The following is a 20,014-nucleotide window of genomic DNA, read 5'->3' as shown; positions in this document are numbered from 1 at the left end:
GTCTTTCAAGATAAAATCCCTGTCGAAATTGAAGTAATTCAATAAACATATCGTATTATATTATTAATACGCTTATATAATATATACGTTGTATTTGCTTTTTCAAAAAAAATGATAGCAACAAATCGTTAATGGTGCTTAATTATTGTGTTACTCGACGCATTCTAACTGTAATTATTCTCTTATTTTGAAATCTATTACAAGCATATCCGGTGTACCCGATTGAAGCAAGTGGGTGTAGTCTCTCGCGATATGATGATCTGAGCGTTTGCCACAACAACGCACCAGAAATCACGAAAACATCCGCTTGCTTTTTGGTAAACTTTACCATGGATGTAAAACTCACACAAGGGGCAGTTGAAGTGAGTTTAAAGAATGCTTTGCTCTGTATATCATATAATTATAATGATAATTCTCTTAATGCTTTTGCTTCGAAATGTGTAGGCCACAGCTTTTTCTGAGGTAAATAAATGATTGTGTGTTACATTTATAGGCCTTGCTTGGTGGATCAGTGGTAACAAATCCTGTGCTACAACTTCTGGTAAGTGCTTTACACGGTATATAGGGATAGATTGATTGAATTTATTTTGTAAAATAATGCACAAAATACATATGTACAGACGGTTGCCCAGTTCCGGATCACCTTTTTTACGGAGCCATAATGCATCTGAATGTCCTTTATTGTGTATTGTTGTATTGGGTATTTGGATGTTATTTAGCTGAAAAAGTCTGGGTGGGGTAGCGCTTCTACTTAAAGTGTGAAGCCACATTATGTGTGGTGCAGATATTTGCCAGAAATGGATCACTTTTGCCAGTTCCGGATCACGACACTCTGTCACTTTGAGGTCATTCCTGGCATCTGGCTGGAGCCCTTCTAATGCAGAATGATACACACTGTACCCGAGAATGTGTTTTGAACACAAAATGATAGAAATTATACTTATTTAAATGAGACTTTACTTAGTTTCGAAAGGCGCCGAGCAAAAAATGAAGTGTGGAGGTGAGATTTCTCCCGAATTAAAAAGTAAAAGCCCCCACATTCATGCCCATTTGTGATGTTGAGATGAGCCCCAAAGTCCACAAGGCTCACAACTACAGACACGAGGCTGCTGCTTCAGTGATCCGCAACCGGCAAATTTTCGCGTCTGAGATAAATGCGCGCAGCAATTAAACAGCAAGACAACACACTGACATTTTCTGCCAAAGTAAGTAAGTATTTTCCCACTCTAGAACCAAAAACACTGAATGTCTAACTCACCTTTGCTACGTCTTAGAGATCGTTACTTTAAAACTTGCAGGAATGAGTGAATGAGAAAAAGCGCACACACCGCAGACACCGGGATGTTTTGATTCTTCTGCTGATCACAAGGACGGCTGGATCCGGTCGAGCTTGTGGTCGTTTGTAGACAAAACATCAATCTTTCCATTGGTACCAAGTATTAGCTTATTCGTGCTGATTACGAGAAACGGCGGTGCAAAAACGACAGCAGTGATCCGGAACTGGCAATGATCCGGAACTGGGCAAGTGACTGTAATTGTCCATTAAAATACACAGATAGCACAAGAAGAATTTAATTCATTTATTGTCATTGCACAAGAAGCACAATGAAATTCAAAAACGGCAGCCCTCGAAGACAGAGCAAAGATTAAAGTGCAGTAAATGCATAAAATAGATAAAAACAATTAGAAAAAGACTGATAAAAACATATTGCACATTAAGTTACTCTGCAGTGTTCAGGGCAGCAACAGCTCTAGCATAAAAACTGTTCTTTAGTCTGTTTGTTCTGAATAAACACAGAGACCAGATAGACAGGAGACGGAGACAAGAAGAAGAGTGTCTCTCCCTTATTTAGCAGGTGTAGGGGAAAAACTACAGAGGATCTTCAGACAGCACAAAATCCCAGTTTACTTTAAACCAGTCAACACCTTGAGACAGAAATTAGTTCACCCTAAGGACAGGATCCCTAGTTACAAACAGAGCAATGTAGTGTATCATATCAGATGTCAGGAAAACTGTAATGAACACTACATAGGTGAGACGAAGCAACTTTTACACAAGAGGCTATACCAGCACCGCAGAGAGGTCGCCAGTGGACCTCAGTCTGCAGTTCATCTCCACCTGAAAGACACTAACCACACGTTTGAGGACAAGGAAGTTAAAATCTTAGCCAGAGAGAAGAAATGGTTTGAGAGAGGTGTCAAGGAAGCATTCTTTGTAAAATAGTTGAAACCCAGCCTTAACCGCGGAGCGGGTCTCAGACACGCTTTGTCCCCTGTTTACAATGTGGTACTCAGGTCAAAGCAGTTTCAGTGTTTTGTTCATGGTAATGAGTCATTCACGTCATCAGGAGAGAGTCGTCAAGGGAGCCATCAGGGGAGGCTTCCGTCCTGTCATTAGGAGAGTGCTAACTAGAGCACAATAGGTGCTAATTAGAGCTATTGTTTAGTCACTAGCCTATAGCAGTCAGCCTCTCGGTAGGTGGGGTCTGGTTAGGTTAAAAAAAAACTCCAGCTTTTGTTGGCTTCTGGTTTATTCTTCTCTACAAGAGTCAAGACAGAAGTCAGACTGCCAGAGCAAGAATTTTAGCTGAGGAAGCTTCTGTGATTTGAAGCGAAACGTCCTCACGTCAAGCAACCCAGTCCAGTCGAAGCTTCAAGCTTCTCTACTCTGTTTGTTCTGCTCTTTATTGCCCTGAAATGCCTCCTTGAGGGTAAAAGTTCAAAAAGATGGTGACCGCGATGTGAGGGGTCCCTAATGATACTATGGGCTCTCCAAAGGCAGCGGGTCTTGTAGATCTCCTCCAGAGATGGAAGATAGCAGCCAGTCAGTCTCTGGGCAGTGTTTATAACCCTCTGGAGCGGCTTCCTCTCTGCTGCAGTGCAGCTGGAGAACCACAGCCAAATGCCGTGGCTCAGCACCGAGTCCACCGAGCAGTGGCAGAAAGACACCAAGAGCTCAGTTCTCAGGCTGTTCTTCCTGAGCACCCTCAGGAAATAAAGTCTCTGCTGTGCCTTCTTCAGGACTGAGGTGGAGTTTACAGTCCAGGTCAGGTCTTCACTGATGTAAGTGCCCAGGAACCTGAAGTCTGACACCATCTCCGCCTTGTCCCTGTTGTTGGGCTGTATATCTGATTTACACCTCATAAAGTCCACAATCAGTTCTTTAGACTTGGATGTATTAAGGATGAGATTGTTGGTGGTGCGCCAGACAGACAGTTTCTCCACCTCCGCTCTGTAGGCAGTCTCATCTCCGGAGCATATGACACCCACCACTGTTGTGTCTTCCGCATACTGTATGATGGTATTGTTCGGGTGGGTGGGGGTACAGTCGTGGGTGTAGAGGGTGTAGTGCAGGGGGCTTAGCACACAGCCCTGTGGAGAGTTGGTGCTGGTGCTCAGTGCTGAGGACAGTTGGGATCCTACTCTCACCCTCTGAGGGTGGTCTGTCAGATACTCCATAATCCAACAGCAGATGTTACGGAAGAGACCCAAGTCCCCCCGCTTAGTCGCCAGTCTGCTCAGGATGATGGTATTAAAGGCTGAGCTAAAGTCCAGGAAGAGCAGCCTCGCTTAGCTCCCTGTGTGCTCTGTGTGTTAGAGTGGTGTGGAGAATGGTGGCGATGGCGTCCTCCATAGACCTATTTGCTCTGTAGGCAAACTGGTGGGGGTCAAGTGTGGGGGGGCAAACATGAAGTAATATGATCACGAACCAGTTTTTCAAAGCACTTTATAACGATGGGGGTTAGTGCCACTGGCCTGTGGTCATTGAGACCCTTTATATTATTCCTTTTTGGCAGTGGGATAATAGTGGAGGACTTTAAGCAGGGTGGGATGGAGCACTGGGTGAGGGACTGGTTAAAGATACTGGTGAAGACCCCAGCTAGCTGGTCAGCACAGTCCCTCAATACCCTCCCCGTCACACCGGCAGGTCCGGCAGCTTTCTGGGGGTTCATGGTCCTCAAGGTTCTCCTCGCTTCCTCCACCTGCACAGTGAAAGACTGACTGTGGAGGGATGAGGGCTGCAGTGTGGACCTTGATAGTGAGTCAGCCTCGAAATGGGCAAAGAAGTGGTTAAGCTCCTCTGCTAGTAACGCATCCCTGGACGGTGCCATGGTGCTGGTGGATCTGAAGTTGGTAATGTGCTGGACCCCTTGCCACACCTGCAGGGTGTTGTTACGACTGAAGTCCTCTTCAATCCTCTGCTTGTACTTTGCCTTGGCCTTCCTGATGCCTCCCTTCAGAGCAGCACGAGCACAGCTGTACATATCCCTGTCCCTAAACCTGAAAGCGATGTTTCTCTCCCTCAGCAGTTCCTTGATCTCCCTGTTCACCCAGGGCTTCTGGTTGGGAAACACCCGGATGTGTCTGTCCACAGTGATGGTATTTACACAGTGTTGGATATAGCCGAGTACTGCTAAAGTAAACACCTCCAGGTCCTGGTGGCAGAAAATGTCCCAGTTGGTGCTTAAAAAACAGTTCTGCAACTGCTGAGTTAGCATCATCAGGCCAAGATTTCACAGTCTTTGTTATGGGGGAGCTTGCTTTCTCACTGGTTTATATGCTGGAATAAGAAGCAGCAACATGTGGTCAGAAGAGCCCAGATGAGGCAACATAACAAAGGTCTAAATGGATAATTATGACAAATTATATAAAATAAAAAACACAAAGTAATGCAGAACATAAAGTAACAATGATACAAATATTTAACCTAAATAACAGTTACTAAAAATTAGGGATGTCCCGATCCGATCACGTGATCAGAAATCGGGCCTGATCACGTGGTTTCAGACTTGATCGAAATCGGACGTTGCATCCTGATCAGGAATCTGATATAGATTTTATCCTCATTATTTTGATCAGCGCTATTTCAGGCTCATTATTGCAGATTAATGGGCCTTTCATGCGTCAGAAGCGTCACTTAGCTCGGCTTTTGACGTGACGTTTCTGACTGGAGCGTGCATTGCCGCATGTTGGCAGGCTGACACGGTCAAAGTTCAACCCAATCTTTTTTTTTTTTTTTTTATTGAACAAAAGAAAAAACATAAATTCAACCTGACAGAGGTGGGGGGAGTTCCACGCGCAAAGTTTCTTTCGCAGAACTGCTGTTTATGTGTTTATGCGCTCAGCCTGACGATTCGATGGAATGACAAGAGAATGATGGACACTTTCCCACCGAAACTCTTGCTCAGTCATCCTTCAGTGCACAGCAGGACCCGGTGCTGTCCAAGTCCTCAGGATGACGAGCTGTCATCTGATTAACAAAAAGAAAAAAACTAACTGTCCTGTGATCGTTAGTCTGCAAAACGGAGCGAGAGATGGTCTGCGCACGAGCGACGTGCGCACTCATCACATTTAGGAGCGCGTCTTAAAGAGCTTCCGTCTTCATTCACGTTCACTGCGCTGCTCTGAACTTGTTGAACACTGATAAAGCATCAGAGGGGTACACTGAGGACTGTCAGGACGCAAATGTAAGTTTTTTTGTTTGTTTTTTTTTACTTTTACTTTTCAAGTTGACTTTTGAACTTTCGACGCTCTGAGCTGTGACGTAGCTTCGCGCTGTCCAATAGGAACGACACGTCGGGCCAAAACACGGAAGACTAGTGGCAGAAACCACTGATCTGTACAAATGGTAAATGGACTGCATTTATAAAGTGCTTTTCCATCTGTATCAGACCAATGCGCTTTACAATTATGCCTCACATTCACCCAGATGTCAGGGTGCTGCCATACAAGGCGCTCACTACACACCGGGAGCAATAGGGGATTAAAGACCTTGCCCAAGGGCCCTTAGTGATTTTCCAGTCAGGCGGGGATTTGAACCACAGATCAGTGCAGAAACCACGTGTCTGAAGAAAAATTCTTGGAAATGTTTTTTGTTGTTGTTTGTTACCTCAAAATTTCTGATTACAGTTTAAAAAAGTTTAGAATACTTGTAATTAAAATAGCTAAATCAATAAATGGTTCTTTAAAAACCTTTCATCTATAAATTAAAACCACCTGTTATTTCAGATTACATAATTTCTTGTTTAACATAAGGAACCTTTGTCATTTATTTTTAGACAAATAAAATAACATGGAAATTTGTACATTTTTTAAGTCTGGTAGATTATTACTTGATTGCACTTCTCCTAGCTTGAACACTGTTTAAGTGATAAATAATAAAATAAGGTGATTAAAATGAAATTATTATATACTTAGCATTTGTTCATTGTTCATTCAGTTTTTTAAAGTATCGGATCGGGACTCGGTATCGGCAGATACTCAAAATCAGATGACTCGGAATCGGATCGGGGCCAAAAAAACCTGATCGGGACATCCCTACTAAAATATTGATAGAATAAATAATACTAAGTAACAATACTGTTATCTAAGCAATAAAAATAACAAACGTGTTGACAAAATGAAGAACAAACAGTAAAACAATAAAATAAAGATAAATACACTAAAATAGAATAAAAGGGTTACATGACTGTTGATAAAACTAATCATATTAAAACATTTCACCCCTTTTTACAAAGCACATTTGGACTCAGTTGACTGGATATGACTAGGTAACTCATTCCAGGCAATGATACCGGTGTATTTAAAAGTAGAGTGCTTTGATTAGAGAGTGGCGTCAACTCAGAACATGGCGCTATTTTGGGTCTAACTGCGCTGAACTACTGAATGGACCTTTTATGTTTTCAACATTTTTTTTAATCATTTAACCACATACAGCAACACATCCAGGTACAGGTGCTATCAAAATAAATATAAAAATAGTTAAGCTATCAAATTTACATACATTTACAATGTTTGATGATTTATGTAATTAATTTAATGCCTGATTTATGCAGCTGCTGCTCTTTAATTCTGTGTCATGCAATGACGTGTGTGACAGTTTTAAAGTTCCCTGTCTCTGGATTATGCTTTATTCTGGACTAATTTGACCCTCAGCAGGCTTTTCTTTCTACACTCATCACCTCCAAATCAAAGGTAAGCTGTACATTTTCCTCTTTTACCGACTTTGTGCTGTAAATGTGATGCAGACTTTTCTGATCCATTTATCAGCATGCGCTCTGTAAAAACTGTTATAATATGATGGCAGATGAAGGATTAAAAGCAGAAAAGTGTCAAATCACAGTCTTTTGTGTTTGATCTAACAGGTGCACATCCAGGCTATGGGTCCCAGTCTGAACACCATTTGAAAAAACTAAACGGTCTGACTTTTAATCACAGAAATGATTCCTCTCCCACTTTCCACAAATCGGCGAGTGTCAGAGCTGAACTTTAATTTGTACCTCTGCACATCCAGATCCAGACTGCTCTGAGTTTTTAATGGAAATACATTGTCTAAGTGATTGGTCAAGTTCAACACCGAGGTACTTAACGCAACCAGTCTACGTTTAGAGCCAAAAAGAATAGATTTGGTTTTACCAAGATGTAATGATAGCTTATTTTTAATTAGCCAGTCATTGACCAATTCAAGTTCACATGATAAAGGCTGCTGTATATCCACAGTATTTTTGCCAGTTGAATGCTCCGACCAATTCTGATACTGATCAGCCTTGTGTGCCGATCACCGATACTGATCTCAAGGATTGGCTGTAAATTTTTCAATTTAGTTATGATGATTCTACTGGCTACATGATCTGGAAAAAAGGAACCATAAAATCACCTTAATTTAGACAAAAACATGTTTTTACTTACTTCTTCAAGAGAATACGGTACATACAAAAAACTTACAGGCACAATGCAGCAACTATTAAGTCAAAAGGACAACTGAAAACCACCTAAATTTATCTGCTATCTGTAACACAAGCTTTAACAGATTGAAAACATCAAGGCTCTCAAAAAGTGCAGAAACTCAAATAAATAAAAGGCGATATATCTCACAACATTGCATAAATGAAACAAGAGCAAGCCAAGGTTTCTGACACCCGCGAATCCGGATTAGGATCACCTCCAAAATTCAGTGGCGTCTTCCATGCCCTGATATCTCTGTGGTGCAAATTTGGTTAGAATCCTTGAAGTATTTTTTTTTTTTTTAAGTAATCCTTCAAAATCTATATGAAGTGAAATCTTGATCCACAACCGGATCACCTCCAAAATTTTATGGAGTCTTTCATGGCCTAATATCTATCTGTGATGAAAATGTTGTCTAAATCCGTGTAGTAGTTTTGACGTAATCCTGCTAACAGACAGACAAATAAATAAAGGCAGATGATTTTATTACATTCTTGGCCGACGTAATAATGTCAAGTAAAAACGGATATATTCAAAGTCAAATGCAGATTGCATTCAAATAAACTATCATAAGTTACTAAAGCGGAAATACCTGTGCATGGCTTACTGTTTTGTGTATGAGTAAACTCTGTTGTACATTGTCAAAGAAAAAAACAAATGTTTACTTTTCTTACGTCCCGGTAGCACATAGTGTGGCTCCAAGTGAGAGAACAGTCGGCAGAACCCGGTGTCTTCCATCACTGAGAAAGGCTGGTCATCTAACCCGATGAATTCAACTATTTTTCAAGTTATTTGCTCAGCCTTCTGACTGTCACGCTCATAAGGGCGAGTGTTGCTAAGCATGGGCTGCGTTAACTGCCGTCTGAGCGTTGCTGCTCTGGTTGTCTTCTTTTCCTTCTGTGCCGTGAGCCGCCAAAACTCACCCTACTCCGACAAGTGTTTGTTCTTTTCTGTCTGATTTAAATTTGTTGCATTGAAGCATTTTATCGTACTTCCCCCATGAGGATGGAAACTTTCCATCACTCTCACAGACAGTATAAATGTTCCACACAGCAGGCATGTTTGTTGTGGTTTGCTGTCACGCCTGTGCAGTGTGAAGGAAACGGGGGACACTACACTGCACACAGGGCCTCTACTGGCTGCAAAGTATGAGCTACAGGCGATCAGTTTTTGTGATCAGCAATGAAAGTCATTGATCAACATACGCCAATCACATACTTTTTCATGGAAATTGACCGATAATGATTGGTGGCTGGTAGATCGGAGCACCAGTAGTTATAAACAAACATCCTGTCACTGTATGATTTCAGCAATGTAAACAGTTAGAAGTGCCCACATTATTAACCCTTAATTCTATTTGTACATAGTGCTATATACCAATAGAAGTTTACGGCACGAATACGGCTAGATAAGCAGGGGCGTACATAACTTTTTCAGTGGGTTACTCAGGTGAATACCAGGAGATGGTGTTTGGTACTCAGTCCATATCAGAATCAGAATCTGAATCGCCTTTATTGTCATTGTAATTTGCATTACAACCAGATTTGAGTGCATCTCCAAAAAGGTGCTTTCTGTGGTGCGAGTAATTTTTATCCAAATAAAAGATAGTGAAATTTAACAGTAACTTATTCAGAGTATATGTACAACTAATATAAACATAAGTTAAAATAAAATAAAATGAAATGTGGACTAATTAATGTAAAACGAGAATTATATACAACTGTGGAATCATATTGCACGGGAATATTGCACATGGTTTACAGATATTGCACAAGAAACTTGAAGGTGCGGATTAGAGTGATTTGTTTTTGTTCAGCGCAGTGATCGCTCTGGGAAGAAAGCTGTCCCTAAGTATGTTTGTCCTAGTTTTGATTGACCTATACCGTCGGCCAAAGGGTGGTAGGTCAAACAGGTGGTTGCTGGGGTGGAATGTGTCTTTGCTGATGCTGGCAGCTCTGCTGAGGTAGTGAGAGCTGGCAATGTCTTCCAGGCTGGGCAGAGAGCAGCCAGTGATCCCCTGGGCCGTTTTGTTCACCCTCTGCAGCGCTGTCCTGTCTGCTGCTGAGCATCCCCCGTACCACACTGTGATGCAGTACATCAGGATGCTCTTGATGGTGGCTCTGTAGAACAGCACCAGCAGCTTCTCCTCCAGATTGTTTCTCCTGAGCACCCTCAGGAAGTGGAGTTGCTGCTGGGCTTTCTTCACCACCACTGTGGTGTTGGCAGTCCAGGAGAGGCTGTCCGAGAGCTGCACTCCCAGGAACCTGGTGGAGCTGACCCTTTCCACACAGTCCCCTTGGATGTAGAGCAGGGCTGGTTCAGCCCTGTTCTTCCTGAAGTCCAGGATTATTTCGTTTGTTTTTGTGGTGTTCGGTCTCATCCCCCCGAGATGAGCCCAATCACGGTGGTATTGTCCGCAAACTTTATGATGGTGTTTGTGGGATGGGTCGGAGAGCAGTCGTGCGTGTAAAGGGTGAACAGGAGGGGGCTCAGTTTCATGGACTGTGGGTGGTTTGTGAGGAAGTCCTTGATCCACTCGCAGATGGGGTGGAGATGCCCAGATGTGTCAGTTTCTGTACCAGGATCTCCGGGATGATGTGGTTGAAGGCTGAGCTGAAGTCCAGGAAGAGCATCCTCACATAGCTCCCCTGGTGCTCCAGGTGGCTCAGCGCGGTGTGGAGAGCTGTGGTGATAGCATCCTCTGTGGAGCGGTTTGCCCTGTAGGCAAACTGGTGGGGGTCCAGAGTGGGAGGCAGACAGGCTCTGATGTGCTGAGAGACCAGTCTTTCAAAGCACTTCATGACCACAGGCATAAGTGCAACAGGCCTGTAGTCATTTATGCTCTCCACTGCTGACTTCTTTGGGACTGGAATGATGGTGGAGGATTTGAGGCAGGGTGGAATGATGGCCTGCGACAGGTACAGGTTGAAGATGCAGGTGAACGCACACGCAGGTGAAAGCACACTGAAAGCACACGCTTTCAGTACCTTTCCAGGTACACCACCCGGGCCAGCCGCCTTTCTGGGGTTCACCGACTTCAGCACACGTCTCACTTCATGTTCCTGAAGTGTTACCGTGCTAGTGCTGGAGGGTGGTGGATGTGGAGCTACTTCTGGTCTGTCTGCTTCGAAGCGGGCAGGGAAGCATATGTGGTAAGCATATGTAGCGTGGTCTTAATAAGTGCAGTCTTCCTCAGTGTTGCCTCCACTGTCCTCTGCTTCAGCTTCCTACATGGTAGATGATGAAGATGCAAGATGAAACTCAACCCTTTTATTTCCTTTTTATTATGTAATTTTTTTAATGTGTTGATTTTCATTTTGTGACGAAAATCAGCACCTCCAAATCTGAGGCCATGGTTCTCGACCGGAAAAAGGTGCTTTGCCCTCTTCAGGTCGGTGGAGTGTCCTTGCCTCAAGTGGAGGAGTTTAAGTATCTCGGGGTCTTGTTCACGAGTGAGGGACGGATGGAGCGTTAGATCGATAGACGGATCAGTGCAGCATCTGCAGTGATGCGGTTGCTGTATCGGACCGTCGTGGTGAAGAGAGAGCTGAGTAGGGGGGCAAAGCTCTCAATTTACCGATCGATCTACGTTCCGATCCTCATCTATGGTCATGAGATTTGGCTCATGACCGAAAGAACGAGAACGCGAGTACAAGCAGCCGAGATGAGTTTCATCTGCAGGGTGGCTGGGCGCTCCCTTAGAGATAGGGTGAGGAGCTCGGTCACTCGGGAGGAGCTCGGAGTCGAGCCGCTGCTCCTCCACGTCGAAAGGAGTCAGCTGAGGTGACTCTGGCATCTTTTCTGGATGCCCCCTGGACGCCTCACTGGAGAGGTGTTCCGGGCATGTCCCATTGGGAGGAGGCCCCGGGGAAGATCCAGGACTCGCTGGAGGGACTACGTCTCTCAGCTGGCTTGGGAATGCCTTGGGGTTCCCCCGGAGGAGCTGGGGGAGGTGTGTGTGGATCGGGAGGTCTGGGCGGCTTTGCTTGAGCTGCTGCCTCCGCGACCCGACTCCGGATAAAGTGGAAGAAAATGGATGGATGGATTTTTAAATGTTAATTTCAATTTATTTATTTATTTATTTTCATTTATGTAGCGCCAAATCACAACAAAGTTGCCTCAAGGTGCTTCACACAAGTAAGGTCTAACCTTACCCACCCCCAGAGCAAGCACACAGGAGACAGTGGTAAGGAAAAACTACCTCTGAGGAAGAAACCTCAAGCAGACCAGACTCAAAGGGGTGACCCTCTGCTTGGGCCACACTACAGACACAAATTACAAAACGATTCACAAAACGAATATACAGGAAATATTGCCAGTGCACAGGACATGGTGGTTTTAGAAACAGACACCACACCCATCTCTGGATGGAGCCGCACCTCAAACAGAGAGGAAAAAAAAACAGAATCAGGCATCAGAAAGACAACAAATACAATATAATTTGTCAGCATTAAGCAACAAGAAGAACAAAAGAAATACTAAGGTGATCGCCGGCCACTAGCCCTAAGCTTCACTAAAAGACCCAGAATTTAGATACAGTTGAGGCCGCGACCCACTCCGTTTCCTATTAGAAAGAATTGAAAAGAGTAAAAAGCATAGCAACATACTATGCCAGTATGCTAGCCATACAAAGGGAAAATAAGTGCTTCTTAAGTCTGTAAATAAATGGTAAATGGACTGCATTTATATAGCGCTTTTCCATCTGCATCAGATGCTCAAAGCGCTTTACAATTATGCCTCACATTCACCACCATGTCAGGGTGCTGCCATACAAGGCGCTCACTACACACAGGGAGCAGTAGGGGATTAAAGGCCTTGCCCAAGGGCCCTTAGTGATTTTCCAGTCAGGCGGGATTTAAACCCATGATCTTCTGGACTCAAGCCCAACACCTTAACCACTAGACCATCACCTCCCCTAATCACTGTCCGCACTGACAATCCCTCCCAGAAATTGTCAAATCAAAATGGACTTTTATGGATTGTCTAAATTTTTGGGGTCCACAACTTGACCGCGAGTAAAACCAAACTGCAACTTACATGTGCGCAAGTTAACAGGGCTCACCTAGTAATGCAAATTGGCTCTCTGTCTGATGATTGTGGCAGCCGATGATGCGATAATAATTTGTCGTGACAGCATTTGAATGCTAAAAATAGATGCAGGTATAAATAGAATGGATAGTGGCATACCGCTAAGATGGCCATTTCTGGGTTCGTGACATCACATGAAAACACTCTATTCACAATGTTTTTCTGCTCAGCACCAAGTAGTACTGCAGCCTGTTTTTAATAACAGTAATTGCAGTTAATGGTTGGCAGAGGTGGTGGCCAAGTGGTTAGTACTCTTGGTTTCAGTGTGGAAGGTTCCCGGTTCAAACTCCACTCCTGCCACATTTCTCCATGTAATGTGGAGTTGTATCAGGAATGGCGTCCAGCGTAAATCTTGTCAATCAACAAATCAACATGCAGATCCACCTTGGATCTGCTGTGGCAACCCTGAGTGACAACAAGGGAGCAGTCGTAGGGACTCACAGTTAATGGTTAAAGGAGATGTTACATGTAATTTAACATCCCGGTTAGCAATATAACATCACAGTATTCATGATTGCAAGTCTATCTGCGCATATGCCGTAATAATTTCTGGTTGCTGATGTATTTTATTGCTAAATATCTCTCTCACTCAGCGAGTCAGCAGGTGCATTTCTGGAAAATGTCTTACTCAGCATTTCTTGGCGTGTGACATACATTTTAACAAATGGAGAAACCTCCTGATAACTGACAGAGTGAAACGAACGCTTCTTCGTCATCTGCATGACACTGTTTTTACAGGATGCCTGAACATGCAGATGTTTTTCTTAAATTGGAAAAAGTCAGAATAAGTTATTTTCAGGAGATAATGAACTTTCTGTCTAGCGTGCCAGAATCGTGAGAGAAATGCACGTGTGGACCTGGACATTATTCTCCTGCTGGCAGTTGCACGTGATCCCTACATAACTTCTTTGATGTGTGGACTTTACATATTTCATTTTGGAAATCATTCTACAAGTGGGTAATTGCCCTGTTCAGTTTTTTTCCTTTTGTATTTTGTTCTCCTCAGTGGAGCTGGTAGGCTTCGTTAATTTTATTTCATTTTGAGAGAGTCTGTTGGATTTTGGATTTCAATGTTTAGGAGTCTGTTTTCTGTACCAAAGCAGCACACTGTTTTAACCCCGTTATGGCTACTACCGTGAACCTGCATGCGGAAATCGCCGCCATTTTTCATGCTGCCTGATCACACAGATGTATTTCTTAGATTTTTCACAGTTATATCTATATATCTATATATATGACAACACTTATAAGTGTGCACAAAGCTGAACCTCTAGCAAAGACTGTTTTTGACAGGCTTGATGGATGTGCACGCTCACCAAGTCTTCTCACAGTGGAGAATGGCTGCTGCTTTTACCTTGACTGCATCAAAATGAACAGTTATCACTTAAAACAAATCATCATAACACGACATCACACTTATGTAAACTTTGCAATTAATCTGCGGTTGCATTCTTAATGTTAGCAGCTACATTACTTTCAAAAGCGTGCAGGAACGTTTCCTCAAAGATACATAAACGCTGTCAGAAATACGAGGAAAAATGTAGTCACGAGTGCTCTGTTTTCAGCAGTTTTCGTAGTTGTTTGTTGCAAATGCCGTATGCTTTGAGACCAGTCATGGAAGTGTACAAAGTAATCACTGGCGTATCATCGTATGGTCACTAACAGCCAAAATCTAAGTTATGATTTCTGTACGACATGTCCTTTAAGAAGTTATCACATGTAATTGAAATGTAGCGTAGCTCAAGTTCTACGAGGAAGACTCAGTTTTCAAGTGTTGATTCAGGTTTGCCTAATTAGTAACAGCCATTGTCAGGGAGTGAGATGACCGCCATACTTTATTAACAAAGTACATCCTTGTACCTCTTGTCTCTGTGCATTTGCTTACACAAATCTTGTTCTTTGCATGTTTTCAGGCCATTCGTAAGCTCAGTAATGACTCCAGTCCACCCAGATACCGACTCTTTATGAGTGATGGCGTGCATTCTCAGTCTTGTAAGTATCTGAGTTTTGGTTTTACTTGTACACATAAAAGTGTTAGGCTCCATCTGTAGCACTGAACCAAATACAGCTAAACCCTGTTAACTCGCGTATGTGTAACTCACGGTTTGGCTTTACTCACGGTTGATTTGTGGACCCTGAAAATTTAGACTACTGTATAAAGACTACTGTATGTTTTTGGTCAACCTCATTAACTTCTGGTTTCAGATAACTCGCAGTTTGATTTTTGTGGACCCCAACTTGCACGAGTTAATGAGGTTCACCTGTAGTGGTATTGCCATTGTTCACACAGTATGTGCAGGTGAAACTTGGAAATGCTGGACAATGTCAGAAGCACCAACAATTTAGTTCCCCTTGCCATCTTGCAGGTGTGTTATGGGATCATATTGCCTTCACAATACAAGTCGGTCATGCGAGTTTCTAATTAAGCACTCTTTGATACCAAGTCATTCCAGCACTACCTCAGGATCATCCAAAGAGACCTAGTACCAAAGACATCCAGTCATCACAATTGCATCCAAGTTTCATAATTGTACTGTAAGAAAGGAAGTACTAGCACTAGCATGAGACTTGGGCTTGCTTTGTTCCACAAAGGTGTCCACATTAACTATCTCTGTACAGTGACATCATGACTTCATAAGCTCTTTCTAGGTGTCATTTAATTTCAAAAGTTGAGGACCCAGCAACATGATTTCCCTGAAGAGATAAGCGAATGCCTCTCCAGTTTGACACTTTCCCAGCAGACACAGTTCTGATGGCTGAATCCAGGAAGTTATTAAAAGTCTGGATCTTTACCTTGATCAAGGACAATTGCAAATGCAGGCACTCTGATTCCTCACTCAGCTTCTCAAGTGCTGTGACTAGACGATTAGACACAAAAATGATGTCTAATTTGTCTAATTGTGATTAGACATAAAACCCACAGTTCAAATTGGATAAGGATTTTAAGCCACGGACCGGATCATTTTTCAGATCTGCAAAAAAAACAAAAAACAAAACTACTTCGCTTTTCATTTTCAGGCATGAGAATGACAAATCGGGCCTTATTTTGGCCTCCATAAACATTAGAAAACAAAAAAAAAAACACTTTATACATTCATATAATCTGTAGATGGAAATCATCTGAAAACACAGATACTGATTTGCAAGAGTTATTTATAGGTGAACTTCCGTAACTCGTGCAAATTGAGGTCCACAAACTCAAACTGTCAGTTATTTGAAACCCAGAGTTAATGAGGTTGACCATAAACGTACAGTAGTCTTTATACAGTAGTCTAACTTTTTGGGAGGTCCACAAATCGACTGTGAGTAAAATCGAAACGTGAGTTATGCATACGTGAGTTATTGGGGTTCATCTGTATTACCAATAGAACATGTGATTGCACAAAGTCTTCTGGCCATAGCTGTGGAATGTCAGCCAGCTTGGCTGTGCATGCTCGAGTCAGTGGGCTCAGACATTCAGTCAAAACCATTCTAGGTTTCAAAGTCAGCATGGTTCAAACTACATTACTTTATTGTTAAATATTACAAATAGTAAGTTGTTATTATTATTACTTTTATTGTTATGTGAAATAATATTTTTCAAATTAGTAGGATGTGGTTAATATTGTTATGCGCAAAAAATGTCTTTAAAACATCTTCAAAAGTGAATGTGAGGCATTATTGTAAAGCCCTTTGAGCGTCTGATGCAGATGGAAAAGCGTTATATAAATGCAATCTATTTACCATTTAAAAGTGGGCCTTTTAAGGGGTTTTTGGGGGCCTTTCCTGTTGTTCTATCCTCCGACAGTAGATGAAAGTTTAGGGTTCAGGTAACAATTGCAGTGATTGGGAGTGAACTGGGACAATAAATATGTGACCTGACCTACTTGGACTGAACAAGTATTTCCTTCCACTTGCTGTTAATTCACACACGGGGACAGTGTTGTCGGCTGGCTTTCGATTCAGTGAGGCAGATGGTGTCCAGGAAGGGTTGGGAAAATGTTGGTGGTGAGATAAATCTGCCTCAAGGTGTCTTTTTATGTCTTTGTTTAATAAGCTCTAATTTAAAAGACAAATTTTCTTTTTATGTCAGTCTTCAGGGTTTTTGCATAGCTATGACCAGTGATGCCAGTAATCGTTAAGCCCTGGTCCCATCAAGTAATGATGAATAATGAGCCACATAGTATGTTTTTTTGGTATGAGTCCAGTTATTCAACAATCGTGGGAGACTAGTGGCTCCGAGAGGCTCTTAGAGGCAGAACATTCAGCTAAGGAGGCTCATCTCTGAGCATGGCATTCACAATTTAGCAGCAACATCGTGGAGCAGTTTGTGTTCTACGAGGACAAATGAGGATTTTAGAGGCATGTTTGTAGTGAGGAGGAGGCTGTTAAAAGCCCATTATCCCAGCACCTGGCGGCTATTTTGGACAGGCTATTTTGGCTCCGCTCTCTCGCGCACTTCTTCGTGAAAATCCCACCTGCTTTGTGCACTGGACACTGTATATAAAGTAATTATTTTGTAGCAGATTAATCATTTTCTGTCAGAGTTTAGATGTTGACAACAGCTCTAATCGTTTGTGGAATGACAGAGAAGTCTTCTACCGGGACCCTTTTTTCCTGTCTCTCATGTGCTCCATGAGGTGGAGAATGTATTTGGAATAACCTAAAAGGCAATTATTTGTCATGTTTATATTGTCATGGTTTGGTAAAACAGTTGCATGTGCATTCCTTCTTTATAAGCAGCTGTAAAAGTATGTTTATGATAGATTTAATATCTTGTTATAATAGCTCACACAAGCTCCGCTGTGTGCGCACTGACGCAATCGCTCACACTCGAGACAAGCATTTACGCAGAACGTGAGTGCAACAAAGAACGATTTTGCAGACAATAACGGATGAACACAAAGTTAAAAGTTGGGTCACTGGTGTCAAAATGACTGTAAGCCACGGAAGAAATAAAGCACAGAGGCCACTGTCCAAGAATCGGTGATTCAGTTCTAGCTGGTCTGCTTATGGATGTGTTTTGGGTTTTTTTGGTAAGTGATCCACAAAGTTGCAGGTGTACATAATTAAAGCAGCCACCTCATTGTGGTGTCTTTTTTTTTTTTTTTTTTTGGTCACAGAGAGCTGGGTGAACATGCAGAACTGCTGCATTTAATGACTCTGTAACACAAGATGCATGATGCACAGATGCGCACACTGGCGAGACTGTGCAGGAGCATCTTTTTTTGGACTGTGTTTAAAAAAAAATGTGACATCTTGAATGGATGCTGTGAATTGAAAACCCACACTTTAAAGGGACAAGTGTGGGAGGTGTGGAGGTTGGACCAGTCCCGCACCTAAATGTGCACCAACGTCGCATTACATGACGCTACATATGTGGCTTGACGTGGATCATGAGCCATTCAAGGCTGGACAGCGCTCAAATGACAGGTCAGTCGTAGCTAATACCTGGCACATGGCACATGTGAGGTACAGAGAGGCACATAGAGGCTTCTTCATAGCGGATACATGATAGATTTATACGTGGATCATTATTTGAATAATCACTGACAAATCCATACGTGGCTCATTATTCATGGCTTTATTATTTGGTGGGACCAATGCTTTACTTAGTAAGGCGTTACTCTAATCTGACCACTTTTTTCAGTAATGAGTAATCTAGCACGTTAATCTAGCACGTTAAAGCTCAGTGATGCTCAGAATTATGGTTTTACAAAGACATTTTTCTTTTTTTTTCTTTAAAACTGTCCTCGCTAAAAACAGCTGAGCCACGATGCTCAAATAGTATTTTTTTATTTTTCCACCCAAATGCACCCAAGTCTCTTTCTGAGGATGACATGATGTTAAAAAATGCAGATTAAAAACTTTCTTACCTGTCAGTCTGGTCATGTTTTCTGCATAAATAAACGTTATCCATTCTTCATGCTCAAACAGCAAGCCAGGGGCGAATCCATGTGGGAAGGGAACATGGGTGGGCGGGGAGGCTCCCCACAACAGCCCTAGATTAAAGGTCCACTTTTCAAAACTTTTTTTCATACTGTTGCTACTATTAATACTACTTATAATAATAATAACAATAATAATCATAATTTCAACAACTAAAATGTTTAGAAAGAATTTAAATGTTCGAAAGAATTCAATAGTTGCATTTCTCAACAATGTAGGTTAGGAACTGTAAGTTTTACTGTTACAGTGCTGTCAACAGTTAAATATGGGGTCGAGAAAGATGTTTTTATTTTTTTATAAAACAAGTATTTATGTTCATTGAAGTCAATAAAGGGTGACTATAAAGTGAGCATTAGCAATACAGGTTATCATTTTCATGTTGAGGTGGAGGGGGGTGTTGTCGGCAGCTACTGAAAGTAACTAGTAATCTAACGTAGTAGAGAAGCTTGAATCTTCAACTGGACTGGGTTGCTTGACGCGAGGACGTTTTGCTTCAAATCGCAGAAGCTTCCTCAGCTAAAATTCTTGCTCTGGTAGTCTGACTTCTATCTGACCCTTGTCGAGAATCTAACTTTGTCTAGTAATCTAACTTTGTTACTTTTAAAATTTAGTAATCAGTAAAGTAACTAAGTTACTTGTTCAAGGAGTAATCAGTAATTGGATTACTTTTTTAAAGTAACTGTGGCAACACTGGCTATGACAAAGATCTGAAGGAGGTAAAAGTTAGAAATCTGTAACCATCACCCTCTTACTGTTGTCAGAGGTGATTCTTACCCTTTATGAGGCATGCTCCCTAAAATGAAACATCTAGTTCTGATTTTATCTTAGATGCACATGTGTGTGTTTTACATATAGCTTTCTTGTTGGCTTCTGAGCCTGAGGAGAATCTGGTGCCCAACTCTGTATGTATGCTGAAGCATACCAAGGTTGACCTCATGCGGGATGGCAGGTAGAGTTTTTTTTCTCCCCTTCTTTTCTATTAGTCCTTTTATTTGCTGTCTGTAACAATCTATGACATTATTTTTACTTTCTTCTTGTTGTCCAGACCTGTGGTGATTGTGTTAGAAATGGAGATCGTGAAATCAGCCAAGGAAATTGGAGGGAAAATTGGACATCCAACTACATATTATTTAGATGGTAGAGTTCTGATAAAATATTTACACCAGTGACACAAAGTCTCTTCAGGTGCCTTGTTGTGTTTAAGTTGATCCCAAACCTAGTGCTAAAGTACCACTAACCTACAGATTTTTCATCTCTTCCTGCTCTGCCTGAA

At 42.2% G+C, this 20,014-nt stretch overlaps 1 protein-coding gene across 3 annotated transcripts in view; it reads left to right on the top strand.

Annotated features, from left to right (window-relative positions):
- Nucleotides 1-245: 245 nt before the first annotated feature.
- Nucleotides 246-20,014, top strand: part of LOC117517262 (replication protein A 70 kDa DNA-binding subunit-like) — an 83,887-nt gene continuing 64,118 nt past the window's right edge. For all 3 annotated transcript variants that reach the window (XM_034178209.1, XM_034178208.1, XM_034178207.1), the window contains exons 1-5: nt 246-362; nt 494-541; nt 14,727-14,805; nt 19,597-19,690; nt 19,787-19,878. In XM_034178209.1, the coding sequence (XP_034034100.1) occupies nt 330-362; nt 494-541; nt 14,727-14,805; nt 19,597-19,690; nt 19,787-19,878 (346 nt within the window). In that variant the 5' untranslated portion in view covers nt 246-329. The remainder of the gene's footprint in view (nt 363-493; nt 542-14,726; nt 14,806-19,596; nt 19,691-19,786; nt 19,879-20,014) is intronic.

The sequence above is a fragment of the Thalassophryne amazonica genome, chromosome 9 (genome assembly GCF_902500255.1).
Source record: "Thalassophryne amazonica chromosome 9, fThaAma1.1, whole genome shotgun sequence".
Lineage (NCBI taxonomy): Eukaryota > Metazoa > Chordata > Actinopteri > Batrachoidiformes > Batrachoididae > Thalassophryne > Thalassophryne amazonica.
Note: the sequence above shows the minus strand (reverse complement) of the source record. Positions and strands in the feature narration are given on the sequence as shown.